The 18,097-nt window shown below is 47.8% G+C and overlaps 1 protein-coding gene across 1 annotated transcript in view; it reads right to left on the minus strand.

The window, feature by feature from the left end:
* Positions 1 to 616: 616 nt before the first annotated feature.
* TUBB (tubulin beta class I) overlaps positions 617 to 18,097 on the minus strand; it is a 20,917-nt gene continuing 3,436 nt past the window's right edge. The window contains exons 2-4 of the mRNA XM_015425110.1: positions 5,608 to 5,716; positions 3,240 to 3,350; positions 617 to 1,693 (exon numbers count right to left, since the gene is read on the minus strand). Coding sequence (XP_015280596.1) covers positions 636 to 1,693; positions 3,240 to 3,350; positions 5,608 to 5,716 — 1,278 coding nt within the window. The 3' untranslated portion in view covers positions 617 to 635. The remainder of the gene's footprint in view (positions 1,694 to 3,239; positions 3,351 to 5,607; positions 5,717 to 18,097) is intronic.

Genomic DNA, 18,097 nt, shown 5'->3' on the forward strand with positions numbered 1-18,097 from the left:
ATGAAATCCTCCCAGTTTTGAAGAGGAAGTTCTGCTTGGCAGAGCAAAGAAATTGGATTTTAGGAACGGTCTCCATATTAATTTAATTGCCTTTCTAATGCAGGTGCCTAACCAGTTACCCGTAGTAGGTCAAGTATGGGTCCAACTTTCCCTAAACCCTTCTATCTATAATACGCACCACTGAGTCTTGATACTCCTACCTTACAGCTCACATACGTACAGTAGTGGCAGTGAAGACCAGAATTAGAAAGGGAAAGTTCAGTTTCTTCTTTAACCCGGAGTCTCAAATAACTTAAATTGATCACCAAGAGCTGAAAACCTGGTTGTTGGCAAAGACAGTTCTTTCCACGCTGACCCTATTTTGCCATTCACAGGGGATATCTTAACTGACTGTTGCATTCTCAACCATGAGTTAATCCCACCAACTGAGAAAAAACATAAGACCATATTAAACCAGAATTAAAATAGAGACTGCACCCTACAAAAAGATAAGCCTGAGAGAAAGGATCGACAGATTAAGCTTGAGGAAGAAGAGAAAGAAATAGAACATGAGATGGAATTGTTGTGTGTTTTTTTTAATTTTTATTTTGTGCGGATTTCTTTTCATTTTTTTTTAAAATGGCGGTAGATGAACCTCAAGCTTCTTCCTCAGCCTCTTCACCGAAGTCTTCTTCTTCCTCGGCTGTGGCATCCTGGTACTGCTGGTATTCAGAGACTAGGTCATTCATGTTGCTTTCTGCTTCTGTGAATTCCATCTCGTCCATGCCCTCACCTGTGTACCAGTGGAGGAAGGCTTTGCGGCGGAACATGGCGGTGAACTGCTCAGAGATACGTTTGAAGAGCTCCTGGATAGCTGTGCTGTTGCCAATGAAAGTGACGGCCATTTTCAGGCCACGGGGAGGGATGTCACACACGGCTGTTTTGACGTTGTTGGGGATCCACTCTACGAAGTAGCTGCTGTTCTTGTTCTGCACGTTCAGCATCTGCTCATCCACCTCTTTCATGGACATACGGCCCCGGAAGACAGCCGCCACAGTCAGGTAGCGCCCATGGCGGGGGTCACAGGCCGCCATCATGTTCTTGGCATCAAAGACTTGCTGTGTCAGCTCTGGCACCGTGAGGGCTCGATACTGTTGGCTGCCACGGCTGGTCAGAGGAGCGAAGCCAGGCATGAAGAAGTGGAGACGGGGGAAGGGGACCATGTTGACCGCCAGCTTGCGGAGGTCAGCATTGAGCTGTCCAGGGAAGCGGAGGCAGGTTGTTACGCCGCTCATGGTGGCAGAGACTAGGTGGTTCAGGTCACCATAGGTGGGAGTGGTGAGCTTGAGGGTGCGGAAGCAGATGTCATATAGGGCTTCGTTGTCAATGCAGTAGGTCTCATCCGTGTTCTCCACCAGCTGGTGTACTGAGAGTGTGGCGTTGTATGGCTCCACCACTGTGTCAGAGACCTTGGGAGACGGCACCACACTGAAGGTGTTCATGATGCGGTCGGGGTACTCCTCACGGATCTTGCTGATCAGTAAGGTGCCCATCCCAGAACCGGTTCCACCACCCAGAGAGTGGGTCAGCTGGAAACCCTGCAGACAATCACAGCTCTCCGCTTCCTTCCTCACTACATCCAGGACTGAATCAACCAGCTCAGCACCTTCTGTATAGTGACCTTTGGCCCAGTTGTTACCAGCTCCACTCTGGCCTGTGTGAGAGAAGCCATAAAGTTGTGGCTAAGGTGGCCAACACTCCCTCAACTAGCTGCCTCTTGATTAGACTCACCCAGTAACATCACCAGAAACTAAAAAGATAAATTCTTCATCCCATGGGGACAAGGAAAACTACCCGCCACCCCACGCTCATGTTTGCCAGTTCAAATCACATAATCTAAAATGAGAGGCCTAGGAATGTGGCCCACTGTGGAAAAACTGTTATCACTGCATTACGAAGCAGCAAGGAGAAACCAGTCCCCACAGACATAAGGAAATTATCTGCAGTGAAAGCAGAAGTTGCCATGTTTATAATGGCTAAAGAGCCACCAAGGGATCTCATGCCCTTAGAGGTACAGTTCAGGGAGATGAGAGGAAGTGAGCTCTAAAGATGGGCTTCCAAAGAATACTGAACTCGGCTGTGAGGGAAGGGAGTGCAGCCTGGGTGAAGGACTGACCCATCATTCTCAACTGGAACATTACCACATCCCAAATACAGATATCAAGAATGCCTGATTTTTCCAAACCAAGTCTCTCTTACATGCACAACTGGCACAGAGAACAAGGGCAGGACAGAAGAGGTAGAGACATTTCTGCTCTCACTGAAGCTTGCTGAGTCAAGAAGTTGGCAATTTCTACCCTTATATTGTGCTCCCCCCCCCCAGCCTGACGAAGCACCAAAGAACCAAACTGAACAAGCCATATTGCAGCCAGTGGCTACCTAGGTGCCTAGTTCTCAGAGCAGAAAGTAGGCCTTCCTCAAGGAACACGACTGCAACCTGGCCCCTGCTGTTTACTCCCCAGGCAAATGTATGTGTGTGCAGCAATCAGAGCAGCCCACAAAACTGTTCCACCTTCTCCAATCAAACGTGGAACAGTAGATACTGCAGGGTACTAAGGAACCATTAGTTTTCAATCTTGTTCTAGGGTGTGTTTGTTTTGGTGGCGTGTTTTGATTTGCCTGTTCAAGGGATGAATGCCGTAAACAGCATCAGCTGTCAGTTGGTTTGCATACTGATTGTATATTGAGAGACTAGTTTCTCTCTTAATTTCTCTGGAAGAAATCTAAAAACGAAGCATAAGGAACAGGGATTACACAGTGGGCATCCCAGAAGAACAGCTATTTACATGCTGCCTTTCCTCTTGGCTCAAGATGGCTATCTCAGCATGCCTTGGGAACACTAATGGCACAGTCAAAAGGTATGGCTGAGGCACTCCTGAAGGGCTTTAAAAGAGACTCGGAGATCAGCCGAGATCCCTGGTGAACTCCCCCCCCCATGACTAGGATCCAGTGGCCCATGTCTTACCCTTACCCAGTTAAAAGTCTCAATGGTTCAGGCACTTATTTGAGCAGCCACTAGGCATAAGTATCAGAATCAAAGTAGCCATCCCGTTGCTTCCCCATGCCCTCAGCAACATAAGGACAACACTGCTCATCACTTTATGCAAAGACCATTTTGTCACTAATTTGGTCTCTGCCTTACTTACACCCTGTCCCACCAGCTATAGACAACGAAAGCAAAGGGTGGGATTGCATCTTACCAAATACAAAGTTGTCTGGTCGGAAGATCTGGCCAAAAGGCCCAGACCTCACGGAGTCCATGGTTCCAGGCTCCAAATCAACCAAGATGGCGCGAGGGACATATTTACCACCTAGAAGACAAGAATAAGGCACTATAAATCTGATTCAGCGAGACTGATTCAGCACTAAGTATCCCCAGCATCCCTCCAGATCAGGGGTCCCCACCCTTTTGGAGCCTGTGGGCATCTTCGGAATTCTGACACGGGGTGGTAGGCATAGCCACAAAATGGCTACCACAAGAGGTGAGGCCATCCACAAAATGGCTGCTTCAGAATATGGAGCACATACACAGAGAAATCCCAAGTGGAGGGGAAGAAAGGTTGTTTTAAAAATACACTGGGGAAGAGGCGTGGGAAAATAAAACCAACACTATGGCAGCAGCTGCAACTGAAACAATTTTAATCTGCACAGCCAGCTTGATCTCCAGTAGCCAATCAGAATCTCTGCTGGGCAAGAACCGCATCTGGTGCAACCTACTTTCTAAAGACATTTGGTGGGCACCAGGAAAGATGTTGGTGGGCACTGCACGGAGGACCCCTAGCTCCAGATCTTTACTATGCTGTACATCACTCCATCACAAGCTTAGCAAAAATCAACTTTAGAGGAGTTTGAAATAAGTGGACACGCCCTTTTTAGCAGGAGGAGCTTGGATATCTGTCATGTGTGTAGGACTGCACAAAGTACACAAACTAGTTTTCCAGCTGAATTTTCATCAGTGGAATTTGGAGGAAGCTTATTTATAAGAAAGAAAATTGTGGTTAAGGAGCTTTAAGTAGGGACAGGGCTATTTTTGGGCAGAAACGCACAGGAACGGAGTTCCGGCTGGCTCCCGAGTTGGCCACACCCAGCAGGAACTCATTAGAATAATAGGCCACACCCAACAGCAGACACTCATTAGGATTGGCTATGTTAGGGGTGTGTGGCCTAACATGCAAAGGAGTTCCTGCTACAAAAAAAGCCCTGGGTTTTGACAACAAAGTAAACAGATGAGTAGGAGCCGCCACCCCTACTATACCACCATCGCCCTGAGGTCCTGATTAAACATCTGCTATCGAAGAATCCTCCTGCCGTCTTCGTGGGACTTTGGACATTCAATCCGCCATCTTTTAGATTATGAATGGGAGTTTGAGCACCTGTTATTATATTTTAATATGTAGTATACGTTTTAAACTGTTTTGTATATATTGTTTTATCATGGCAAGTTGTTCTTGCCTCTGTGAGCCGCCCTGAGCCCACTGGGGAGGGCGGGGTATAAGTATGAAAATAAATAAATAAATAAAAACAAACAAGGTAAACAGAATAGCAAGCAAAGGGTGGGTGTGGCTGGATAACCACACTTCTGGTAACATGGGGGTGTGGCCTAATGTGCTAATAAGCTGTGCTGTCAGGGGTGTGGCCCAATATGCTAATGAGCTCCTGCTGTTAGGTGTGGCCTATTATGCTAATGAGTTCCTGCTGGGCTTTTTCTACAATAAGAGCCCTGAGTAGGGAAGCATGTCAGCAGAAATTTGGGTAGGTGCCAGCTATCTGAAGAAACTCTTGGGACATCATGTTGGGGGGGGGGGAGCAAAGGTACATCAGGGCACACCATGAGACCAGAGTGCCAAAGGCCCACCAGATCTGCCTTTGAGAAGAGATCACATCTTCCATAACACAAGCTGCATAGAAATCCCTTGTAGTCAGGATGGAGGAATCAGAATGGGGTGGAACCTAAAATGAAAAGACCTTGCTGGGCCCTTCTGTGGCTCATGGCGTTTCTTCAGGCCATGCCTCTACAGCAGCAGGATCCCAAAACATTAGTTTCCAAGAAGCTAAACATGGGATCATGTCAGTCATAGTCAGGAGAGTCAGTTTGGACTCTAATCTGGGAGAGCCGGGTTTGATTCCCCACTCCTCCACCTGCAGCTCCTGGCGTGACCTTGGGTCAGTCATAAGTTCTTTCAGAGCTGTTCTCTCAAGGGCAGTTCTCGAGCAGGCTCTCTCAGCCCCACCTACCTCACAGGGTGTGTGTTGTGGGGAGGGGAAGAGAAAGGGGATTGTAACCTGCTCTGAGACTCCTTCGGGTAGCAAAGGGTGGGGTGTAAATCTGATCTCTTCTTCTTCAAGAGAGAGAGCTTACTGTATCCTCACACCCAATTAATGGCAGTGACTTTCAAAACTACCAGACTGGAAAAGTAAAGTCCTGCCCTCTCCAGGGCAAAAGAGCAGAAGTGGGGGTGGACATAAGATGACAGCAACAGAACTGGAGAACGGGAGGACGAGGTTACCCATATGCCTCACATAAGGAAAAATGAATGTCTCGAGACCAGGTAGAGCAGGAGATCTTACCGGTGGCCTCATTGTAGTAAACACTGATGCGGTCCAGCTGCAAATCACTGTCACCATGGTAAGTTCCAGTGGGGTCAATCCCATGTTCATCACTAATCACCTCCCAAAACTGTGGGAAACAGAAAAGAGAAGGGGAGTTAGTGTGGGAAAACGCCTCAGCAACAATGCCAGCAACTTCATGTTCATCCTTCCATACGCCAAGATTACCTACAAGCAGAAGGTATGATACCTGCACCCACGTTATCCCTTCCTTTAGTACAGCGAGCAAAAATTGCCCAACCTCATCAAGGCCCTTTAAATACTCTCCTGCTCTTGATGGGGGGTCACTTCTATGACCTGCGGGCAATTTAAATGGCCCAACTGCAACCACGGAACGAACATCCAACTGGAAAGGGCACTGCCAATCCCACCACTGTTTTTAGTCATCTCCACTGACAGGCAAGCAGTTTCCTTGCAGCTGTCGTCACACTGAAAGGAACAAGCCCCTGAGGCAGGCTTTCAAGAATGCTTTGTGGGAACAGCTTTAAAACAGTTCCCATACCTTCCTGAGGAAGGGTATGGGGTGCTGCGGCGGCAGCAGCCATCCAACTGCAGATCGCTGTCTCCTATTTTTTAAAATGAATCATAACTCAATTTCTGGAGAAGTTACAGGAATTAGCATGAATGCCACACTCTTACACACACACCCCAATATCTTCTCAGAACTGTGCAGTGATGAGTGAAGAGTACTTAAAACATGTCCAGACTCATTACTATCACAGGCAATCCAAGGCCAAGCCTGAATACTGCAAATGGGTTTCCAAGGCACAAATCTTGCTCAGATAAAGCCCTGGCGATATTTCTATTCAGCTAGGATGTCTTCTGGGTAACCCTGGGCCAGCCCAATTTACCTGGCAGGCCTGTTGAAAGGATAAAATGGAGAAGGAGAACCACCCGTAACTGCTTGGAGGTGGGGGTACAAATGGACACCTCTCAGGATGGACACCAAATGGACATCTCTCAGGATTAAGCTGAGAAATGTATACAAGTGGGACAGTCTAAAGCCAAACAGGTCTGCCAGTTTGGAAAGGGTTATCTCTACCAATGCTCCCTCTAAGCTGTGGAATCTTGTGAGCAAAAGTTCTACTCTGTGAGCTACTGGCATTAAAGTTGTGAGTGAGCGATTTGGCTACTGCATGAATTAGTTTGCTCTGGAGCCCTCCTTCCTGAGCTAAGGCAAGAATCTGTGAGCTGGAGGCAAAAAACTGTGAGCTAGCTCACACTAACTCAGCTTAGAGGGAACACTGATCTCTCTACATTCCCCAGCTAGTGTAGTCATGGACCTGTTCCCATAAGAGACAGTCACTGTTTCCCTCTAAAAAGGCAGATGGGCTGACTCAGCAGCTGTGGCGGCTAACACAAATAAGCCTTGTTCCCCCCTGAAGGCCAGCCACGGCTTAAGAGTGCCCGCTGGCTTTCCCCTGTGCTAAGCACCACACAGACATTACACTCTTCTCAGGAATGTCACAGACTACCAACTCCCCCCACCTCCAGCAGATCGCTTTGTGGCCCACCAGAAGGCACTTCTCCTTCTGTGGGATGAAGGCGTAATGGGTTTTCAGTATCCCCCTTTCAACTTGGCTAGGGTAGGAGCTGCATCAAGGGAACATCCTGGCTTACAGTCGCCCATAATTCTCTGTAGAAACCCCCACAACATGGCCCGGCAGCCTTCCGTCTAAGTTACAAGGAAAAGGGTTCCTGTTTCTTTCCAAAGTGCCACACAGCCTCGCCTCCTGGAATCCGTTAAAAGAGTGATTTTTTAAAAAAGAAACTCTCTCCCCTTTCACGGATCCCTTTGCATGCAGACGTGTCCACCAACAGAGCACTGGCATGTGGCAAAAGACTGAGGTCACGGGGTGAACAGATCTGAAACCAGCATTCCCTCAGGCCTCAGCATTATGCCAGCCAAGAGCATCAAAACTACGTTCCAGAACAACCTCCTCTCCACCCACACTGTAAGAAAATCTTCCTTTCTCCTAAAATACCAGTTTCCTATTGTTGAAATCAACAATTAAATCCTGGCCCTAGGGACGCCAGGCTAACAACTACAAGAACTAGGGCGTTCTCCTTGGCTGCACCAACATGGTGGAACCAGCTCCCACAGGAAATTCGCGCTCTCCGGGACCTCCACCAATTTCGCAGAGTGGTAAAGACGGAGCTATTTCGCCAAGCGTTTAATAGCCCAGACCAACTATCATAGCACTTTATGGCTCGCCGCCATGTGTAAACTGTAAACTGTACTGTTGTGTAAATTCGTGATTTTATTGGATTGTTATTGACTGTTTTAGATGTATTGTATCATTTTATTGGTTTTAATGTTGTAAGCCGCCCTGAGCCGCTTTTGCGGGAGGGCGGGATAAAAATCTAATAAATAAATAAGTAAAATAAATAACTACTGTTTTAATGGAAACCTGCCTGCCATTACGGAGCATTTCCCCTCAGGAACTTGAATGTGTGTTGGTATTGGTAAGGCACAACACAAGTTAGAGGGCCAGACTAGAATCCAAAAGACGCCAGGATGGAATTCCCAGTCTGCCGTGAACCTTTCTGGGTGATATTGGGCCAGTCATTCACCCTAACCTGCTTCACAGGATTGTTGTTGTGAGGATAAAATGGAGGAGGAAACAGACATAAGCTGCTTTGAGTCCCCACCGGGAAGGTAAATTGTACATTAAAAAAAAAAACAAATGAAATACTACAAGCGACAGTCAGATTAATCTAAAAAGCGAATATAGTAAGTTTTTGCTTGCATGTGAAAAAGGAGAAGTGAATGGGACACAATTTGACTTATCCAGAAGGGATACGAAAATAAAAGATGTTGGATTACATAGAATAGTTGCTCTGAAGGAGGAACTGACAAACGGAAGGTACCCTGAACAGCAATTAAATCCAGAAACAGGATAACCAGTGTCGGAATACTGACACTGAAGAACAAAAAATAGAATGCTAAGCATTTGGGAATTCCCAAAGTGCAGGAGGCTTGGCTGGAAAGGCAGTGGCATAAACAGGTGACAGGAGAAACATGTTTGAGCAATGAGGGTTTAAAGTGCCAGATCACCAGACTAGACCCTTGCGGAAAAGGAAATGCCTCGGCATGCTTCTAGTCCTTAGTGAGTTTTATCCCATACCCCCAAACAGTAACAGGGGCAATAAGATAATCATACTGATGGGGCTTTAGGAAAGCTATAACATTATTACTACTCACTCACCCTTTGCCTTACCTGAAAACACACAGACACTTCTTGGCCGAGGGCTACCAACCTAGCCAATTTCACCAGGGATTTGTGACATTAAGTATAATCCACTCAGCTGCTCCAGTGGAATTCTCAAGGGCTATTTTTGGGCAGGAACGCACAGGAACGGAGTTTCGGCTGGCTCCCGAGGTGACCACGCCCAGCAGGAACTCATTAGCATAATAGACCACACCCAACAGCAGAAGCTCCTTAGAACTGGCTACCTTAGGGGTGTGTGGCCTAACATGCAAAGGAGCTCCTGCTACAAAAAAAGCCCTGGGTCTTGACAACAAACAAGGTAAACAGAATAAGAAGCAAAAGGTGGGTGTGGCTGGATGACCACACTTCTGGTAACACGGGGTTGCGGCCTAATATGCTAATGAGCTGTGCTGTCAGGGTGGGGCCTAGTATGCTAATTAGTTTCTGCTGTTAGGTGTGGCCTATTATGCTAATGAGGTCCTGCTGGGCTTTTTCTACCAAAAAAGCCCTGTCAAAGTCTATACTGGCAACACCCTTAGGACGCTTACTGCACTTGCCAACATTAACAGTACACACACACACACTAGCTGAGCGTAGGGCAGATAAGAGATCCTCTTTAAGACTAGTGTGCCTCCTTCCCTCCATCATCCTTCTGGGCATTTTCAAGCCAGCTGCATGGTAGACATCACAAGCACGCCAAGAAGTTTCCGGCGACACAGGCTGAACAGATGGCAAAGGGACCAAGGTTAAGCTGCCTGCATCTGGCCCTCTGTGGATCAGTTCCTCACTGGGGAGGACACCTCCTTCGGTGAGCAAGCGATTTCTAGGTGTTGTGTGGGAAGGGAGGGGAGAGTTTACAGTGTCCAATCAGACTAAAGGAAGCAGACAGCCAAACATCCCTTAGGGGGTTGGGAGCGATATCAGAGTCTGGTAAAGCTCCTTATTTATTTATTTTTTTAAAAAACCCACTATTAATTAGCACCAAGTTGCTAAACTCTTTAACAAACTAATAGCAGCTATTCCAGTGAAACCTGCCCTTGATGTCCTGGTCTAACCTGCTCTCAGCAGATCTCAGAAGCTAAGCAGGGTTGGCCCTAGTTAGTACATGGATGAGAGACCATCAAGAAGCCCAGGGTCGTTACACAGAGGCAAACAATGGTGAACCACCTCTGAACACTGAAACCCCTCTGGCGTTGCCGTAAATCAGCTCTGATTTGACAGCATTTCCATCACCATTTCAGTACACATTTCCTAAAGTTAAGATGTTCTGTGAGCTTTCCCCAAAAAAGTCTAGATACAGCAGTATTGGTGGGGTATCATTGGGAGAGGGTTTTTAATAGGGCACGAGAGAAAAGGAGTAGAGATATCTTATTAATTGGACAGGGCTTCGGTTTGTGGGAGAAGCATCTGTAAGCCTGGTGCCACCCAAGGTCCCGGGGGACACCAATCTTCCCTCTAAGCTGTGGAGTCTTGCAAGTAAAGATTCTACTTTGTGAGCTACTGGCATTGAAGTTGTGAGTGAGCAATTTGGCTGCTGCACAAGCCAGTTTGCTCTGGAGCCATCCTTCCTGAGCTAAGACAAAAATGCATGAGCCAGAGGCTAAAAACTGTGAGCCAGCTCACACTAACTCAGCTAAGAGGGAACACTGCCGGACACCATGTTTTGAGTGAAGCAGGTGAGGCAGAAAGGGGGAGTTCGTTAATGTCTTCTTTCCCACCCTGAACAGCAACGGAAACTCTGGCCCAGACGGTCTCTCTCCTCTGACCTCCTTTTTTAACACAGCTCCACCACAGGCAAACCAAAGTGAGGCCCAGATTCAAATCCCCACTAACGCCATGGAAGCTTGCTGGGTGACCTTCAGCCAGTCATATCTCTCATCCTTACCTACCTCACAGGGTTTTTATGAGGATAAAATGGAAACGAGGAGACCGATATAAGCTGCTTTGGGTTTGCCACTGGGGACAAAGGCAGGGCATAAATCAATAAAATAAATACATTATATGGTAAACAGTGAAATCAAGGGGGGGTGGTGTCGAGAAGCCTCTGAACCCCCATGGGTGGGCTTCCTGGTGCCAGTGTGTGAGCAGGCAGGAAAATGAAGTACCGAAATCCCTGAATCCACTAGGAACGGAGAGGTGTTTGGAAGGAAGTTTCCAGCATCTAGCACCAGTTTGGGAATGGGAGAAGAAAACGTGTGTAAAAAGTTCTCAGCTGCCCAAACAGCTAGGTAACTAGTGCTGGAGCAGAAGAATAATGTCAGGCAACGTATTTTATCACCAATCTTGGGTAGTGTTTCAGACTTTCCTAGGCCAAATAAACTATGATTTCTTTTAAATAGCACAGAGGAAAACATTGTTGAACTTGTGCCGCTTCTATATGTAGTAAAATTCTGTAAGTGCTCAACGCAGGGTATCTTTTAACAGAATTTGTATTTTATGTAGAATCTGAATTTTATTTCCCAGATACTATGCTTTTATTTCTGTGAAATGCCAATAAAGGGATTGCTGTGTGTGTGAATAATGCCAGGAGCAGATGAAACCTTGAGGGAACCCCCCCTCCCCAATTCTCCTTATCAGTGCCAAGCAGACCTAGAGGTTGCAGCATCAACAGCCATCTCCCCCCCATTCTTTGTATATCCATCTTGTCCATCTTGTCTGCTTAAGAGGATGAGTCATCCCTTCTCTAAGTCAGCTATGATGGTGAAGAGAGTGGCAGAGTCCACTAAATGGGGGGGTGAGGGGGAGGGAAGAGATGCATTTGCCTCAGAATAAGCTGACACAACACAGACTCTCCACTGTCCTCGATTCCACGCTTTGCTTCCAATAGGCTGCTGGAGAAATTAACCCAGCAGGGAAGGGGGCTGCTTCCCGGGGATCCATCTGTTCGTCGGGACCCTGGAATGAACAGGCAGGCCCTTTTTCAAGCTGCCCCAGGAAGCCATCTCACACGACAGGAAAACTCCATTTTGTATATCTCTTGAGGAACGCCTAGACTACAGCTGTGTGGTGGGGGGGGAGGGGAAGAAAACATTCCAAGCGTTTTTCTAGACCTGGGTAATGGTTGATGGGAAGGACACAGACTCTGCTCCTTATGCCCTCAATGGGACCTTCTACAAAAAAAAGGGGGGGGAGAAGCTTCTTGGAAGGAACAAGGAACCCATGATGGCCTAATGATGGGAAAGCAAGACCCTTTGCTGGCTCTCCTTATAGACATTCAAGGCCAAGTCCCTGGTTTCCACTTTGAACAGCCACAGGATTGTTGCCTCTCCCTGCTCTGGAGGGAGGCCCAGGCCTTAATTGGGCTCCTGGGGAGAGGCCGCATGCCTTCTCTGGCCTTCTCTTTTTTCCCTGTCAAGTCACAGATGGCTGATGGCGACCCCATGGGGTTTTCAAAGCAAGAGACATTCAGAGGTGGTTTGCCATTGCCTGCCTCTGCATAGAGGCCCTGGCGTTCCTTGGTGGTCTCCCATCCAAATACTGACTGGGGCCGAATCGGCTTAGCTTCCAAGATCTGACTCGCCTGAGCTAGCCGTAGTATCTGGTAACAAACCACCATTTAGGGCCTCTGCTACCTCCCTCCATTATATGCACATCAGTAACTTTCTCCCCATGAGTCCCAGGCAGAGGACTCTTTTAAGGCACTCCTCTCCAGAGCTGACAGCAACACCGGACATTCTCCTGCAGCCTGGCAATACCCTGCTAGGAATGAATTCAGCAAAATATATCAGTGGCTCTGCTCCAGCCTCTGTTGCTGCTCACACCAGAGCAGAATAGATAATTCATTCTCACCGGAGCAGAGGGGCCTGGCTAGAGGTCTCGGTTTATCTCCTGCGCACTGGAGGGCAAAATCAACCCTGCTGGCTCTGCTTATCCACCCAGCACGGCGTAGTGGTTACAGTGTCGGGACTACAATCTTGGGCCCCGGTCACACGGGAGCTTTTGGGCCGGGAGAGGGACGGATCGGGGGCGCAGCAAATGGGCGCGAGCACACCGCAACATCTGGGAATCGGCGTGCACCCGTCCCTTCCGGCCTAAGACCTGCTGCAAAAAAAAAAACCCCAAGTAAAAGGTAGCACCAACCTGGAATGGAGCAGCAAGTGCAGCTGTGAGATCGCCGGCGCGCCCGTCTGCAGGAGCAATTGAGGCTCCCGGCCAAACTGCGCACGCGCAGTTCGGCTGCCTCGCTTTCCCTGCAGTGGCTTCCCCCTGGCATCTGATCATGCCGGGGAGCAGCTGCTCGGCAGCTCAGGGGATCTATCTGATCCCGCTGCCATGTGTCTCTTTTGGTGCGGCTAAAAAGCTGCAGCTCCTTTTGCCCTTTTCCCCCCCCCCCCCCGTGGCTGGGGCCTTGGAAACCCAAGTTCAGACCCACACTCTGCCATGGAACCTTGCTAGGCAGCCATGGGTCGGCCCACCCAATCTCTCAGGATCAAGAGGCTAAAACGGAGGAGAGAATAATGTTGGACACCATATTGGGGGGCCCTCCCCCCCATTGGGCAGAAAAGCAGGATGAAAGTACCTAAACAAGATCAGCAGACCCTTTTAAAATGCACATGCCAACCAAGGATCTAGAGCAAGTAATCCACAGCTCTGGCACGCTCATGAGCTCTAATCCTTGTGGGGTTACCTTCTGCCCACCCGTCTGAAGCTCAAGTGACCATATTAGCACAAGTGAACACAGAGAGCAAGGGGCTGCAGCTATTCCAAACTAATATACAGCCGGACAGTAGCTAAGAGGCTTAGATGTGCACCTGGGAGCCCCTGCTTTCCGCTGGGGACTCAGTAGGTGGCCTTCAGCAAGCTGCAATAAGGGGGATTAGAATACTGACCTAAATTACAGAGCTTGTTTGTAAGGATTACCAAGATAATGTATGTGAAGTGCTTTGAACACTAGAGTGGTACGTAAAAATGCTAACCATCCGCTCGTGTGTGTGCACATGCATGTATGAGGCCAGTCACCCGAAGACACATGTTTTCAAGATCCTTCCCCGCAAGTCAGTCAATACGTAACCAGTGTTCCCTCTAAGAGGAATTAGTGTGAGCTAGCTCAGTTTTTTAGCCTCCGGATCACACATTTCTGTCTTAGCTCAGAAAGGATGGCTCTAGGGCAAACTAATTTATGCAGTAGCCAAATTGCTTGCTCACCACTTTAATGCCCGTAGCTCGCAAAGTAGAATTTTTGCTCACAAGACTCCACAGCTTAGAGGGATCATGGTACATAACCCATCATTTTGTCCAGTTTGCTGGAAGGATGGATAAAGACCTAAAATTATCAGAGCCCGACCTCTTTCCTCCCACGCAAATGTGCCGCACCATAAGAAGTCCATATCAACTACCCTGAAACCTGCTTGCTCAAATCACTGATGTAGCTTAACTGGACTGATCAAAGCTAAGGGAAGCAAAGGGGTAGCCCTGTCAGTCCGTCAAGGCAAAACACAACAAAACTCTAGTGGCACTTTGAAAACTAACATTTATTCGTTCCAATACGAGCTTTCATGAATCACCGCTTACTTCTTATAGTGAAGGGTGGTGGGGAGGGGGAGGAGCCACGCCTTGGTAAAAATTACACAAAAACTAAAGGGCACTCTCCAGAAGACCCCACCCACTCATGCCAAATTTTCTCCATTGCATCAGCTTTAAATCAAAGCAAAGGGAGAAAAGGAAGGCAAATTAAGCATGCAGCAAATGACAGCACTGGGCATCACACAATTAGTGCAGGCACGACACAGGCGTCTAAATACAACTTCTCTATTTTAAGCTACGGTCTCTTAGACAAAAGGCTGAATAGCGGAGGCTAAGGGGAATCCCTACACAGCAACGAAGCACTGTCCAATTCCCCAACAGTCTTGACTGCTCTTTCCAAGGAGGCGTTAGTCACACAATGAAAAAGGGTCATGGAATCAGAGTTGGAAGGGACCTCCAGGGTCATCTAGTCCAACCCCCTGCACAATGCAAGCAATTCACAAATACTCCCCCCCCCCCGCAACACACCCCCAGTAACCCTTGCTCCATGCCCAGAAGATGGCAAAAAACCCCTCCAGGATCCCTGGCCAAACTGACCAGGAGAAAAATTGCTGCCTGACCCCAAAGTGGAAATTAGCATTTCCCTGGGCGTGTAAAAAAGGGCCATGTGAACTAAGCGCTGAGGCAACCCTTCCTGCCCTCCCTTTCATGATCTGCCTAAGTTCACACAGTCAGCATTGCTGTCAGATGACCAACATCTAGCCTTTGTTTGAAAACCTCCAAAGAAGGAGAGCCCACCACTTCCCGATGAAGCCTGTTCCACTGAGATACCGCTCTGTCAGGACATTCTTCCTAATGCTTAGCAGAAAACTCTGATTTAATTTCAACCCGGTTCTAGTCCGACCTTCTGGGTCAAGCACTAGTCTGGCATCTCTTGCATGAACAAGGACGTCATCAGTTAGGGCACAGACATCAGGCTGAACTGCAAGAGCAGCCCTGCTGGGCGAGACCAGTGGTCCATCTTATCAAGCGTACTGTTTCACCCAGGCCAAGAAACAGGGCAAAGAAGCCAAGGCATTCCCCTGCCATCGCCTGCTTTTCAGAGATGTGCTTGTGTGCACGCCATCAAGTTGCAGCTGAGCCCTTAGGGTTTTTAAGGCAAGTGATGTGTGGAGGTGGTTTGCCATTGCCTGCCTCTCCATAGTGACCCTGGACTTCTTGGATGGTCTCCCATTCAAATACCAATGAGGGCCAACCCGGCTTCACTCCCAAGAGCTGATCAGATGAGTTAGCCTGGCTGTCCAGGTCAGGACAGTCAGAGATTTCTCTGTCTCTAAATACAGATAGGCTTTTGGCTAGTAGCCATTGGTGGACCTCTCCTCCATGAATCTGTCTAACCCCATTTTAAAGTCATCTGTGGTTGTGATCACTACTACCACCACTGGCAGTGAATTGCATAAATGGGACCCTTATCTGGTCAACTGGCGGGGGAACAAAAGAGCCACATTTGGGAGAAGATAAACAAAGGAGATCGTTTTAGCCACTGTCTAGAATGGTTTCCTTGTCATCGTCGCCTCTGAATCAATAGACCAGTTATAGCTGCAAAAACCTAAGCATAATATACCCCAGTCTTTGACTGGGGGCAGGGAGTGTCAGTATTATTATTTAGTGATTGTATGGCAGAGTTACACACAGAAAGCACATAATAATGTAAAATACATAACCAAGTTGATACGAGTATGCAGACCAACTGGGCAATCCCAATCCATAAAGACTAATATCTAGGGAGAGTTCAAAGAACTCCTTCACATCTCCCTGGAGAGCATGATGCTCGCATTCCTGTGACAGATGGAAAATAGTGTGGCGGGCTGCACCACAATGGCATTCGGGTCCTGGTATTTTGCCCCATTTAAAGAACAGGTCCGCACAACTGTCAGAGCCTGTTCGCATTCTGTTAGCCATCTTCCATACTTACGTGGCAAGTCAAATCCTGCGGGCCTCTCGTTGGTGTTTATCAGGTTATGGATATCGGGTGGAACTGATTGCCTCCATGTTCAAAATGTTTGAAATGATGTTCTGCAGGGGAAGACTTGTAAAAATGTGTACAGCAGACCATATCTTCAGACTGTGTCATACGCAGCAGTCAGAACAACAGAAACTGCTGATGTCTTATGACACTTCTGACACCCTGTGCCCTCGATGGAAGTTGTTACGCTGAGAACCTGGCCTTCACAACTACGACAGGGTCTAAATCCTGCTTGCTCTACAGGGACAGGTTCGTTAATTCTGTCACTGATTCCGTTCAGGAATCAGGATTAGCCTCTTGAGGAGTTTATAACACAAGCTCAGAAGGGAAATAGTATAATACCATACCAGGGAAACTGGATTATTTTTTTTAAGCAGGCAGAAGGCTACCCACGTCTGTGTTTTGTATTGCTACGGTTCAAGTCGTCTTGTTTAAAAACCTCACTTTATCGTAAGTAAAAACAGCTTCAAGAATTGCACTCTTCACAGAAGTCTCCCAAAATTATGAGGTCCAAGGCCACTTTATATGGTGCATTTCTAGGCACATGCTGGGTACTGCATCGTGCCAGAAAACACATCTATCAATGCTAGAAGAGCCAGCACAGTGTAGCAGTTAAAGTGTCGGATCTGGGAAACCCAGGTTCGAATTCCCACTCTGCCACAGAAGCTTGCTAGGCCAGTCACCGTCTCTCAGCCTCACCTACCTCACAGGGTTGTTGTGAGAATAAAAGGAAGCAAGAAGAATAATGTAAGCTGCTTTGGGGGCCCATTGGGAAGAAAGGTGGGATTATAAGTAAAATAAAATAAACTCTCTCATGTCCGGGGATTGTGAAGCACGGGGCTTTGTGACAAATGCAAGACCTGCCATGGATTGATCCATATGAACCATCGAGAGACTCGTCAGTCCTGCAATTTCACTCTACTGAAAGAGACTTGCTAATGGGTGTGGTGATGCCTTGGCAAAAAGAGCAAGACAGATCTGACCCATTCAGAGGAGAAAAGAACCTGGCGACCGTTCATTTGCAAAGGCACAGTGTTTCCAAGATCTCATGTCATCATCCATTTCAACCAAAATTTATAAAAACCTTCCTGGAACCACAAGAACTGACTCTTGCAATTGCCTACTGCTTTCTAAAGATCTTTGTAGATAGCTTTTTTAAAAAAAAGGCCTTGTGGATTATGCCAAGAAAAAGGAATTTCTGGCTGGCTAGGCCTGCTATTTGCTGGCTGAACACACCCTAAGTCACTGCAGAGCCATAAATTTCAAGATGGGGGGGGGAGAGAGAGAGAGAACAACTTGGTCTGTCTGGCCTCCCTGTTGTTGGCTCCTTCTACGTGCAGACTCCACCAGGCTCAATCAGCAGTCAAAGAAACAGGCCGACCCCAAAGAGTGGCCCTATTGCTGAGCAAGGGACTGCACAAGATCTGAAGAAAGGGGCGCTCCCTCGTATTGCATGGATATATGCAACAGCACCCCAGCGGAATCTGCCTGCCAAGCTATGCTCTTTATGCATCAGGTACTGGCAGAGATGTGCAGCTAGCTACGCCCTCCTGCATACTAAAGCATATACTGCAATGTAGGTCATCCGGAGGTGAAGGAGGGTGGGGCAGCAGAGAAATACCCAAATCCATCTTTCTAGAAGCCCAGGCTCTTCCAAGAGGTAAAAAACCTGGTTTTTTGGTTAGGAAAAGTACAATTTCCAGTTAACGGATCCATCAGGTTTGTACCTCAGTTTTTAACACTTCTCTGA

The sequence above is a fragment of the Gekko japonicus genome, unplaced genomic scaffold (assembly GCF_001447785.1).
Source record: "Gekko japonicus isolate JY-2015 unplaced genomic scaffold, Gekko_japonicus_V1.1 scaffold3437, whole genome shotgun sequence".
NCBI lineage: Eukaryota > Metazoa > Chordata > Lepidosauria > Squamata > Gekkonidae > Gekko > Gekko japonicus.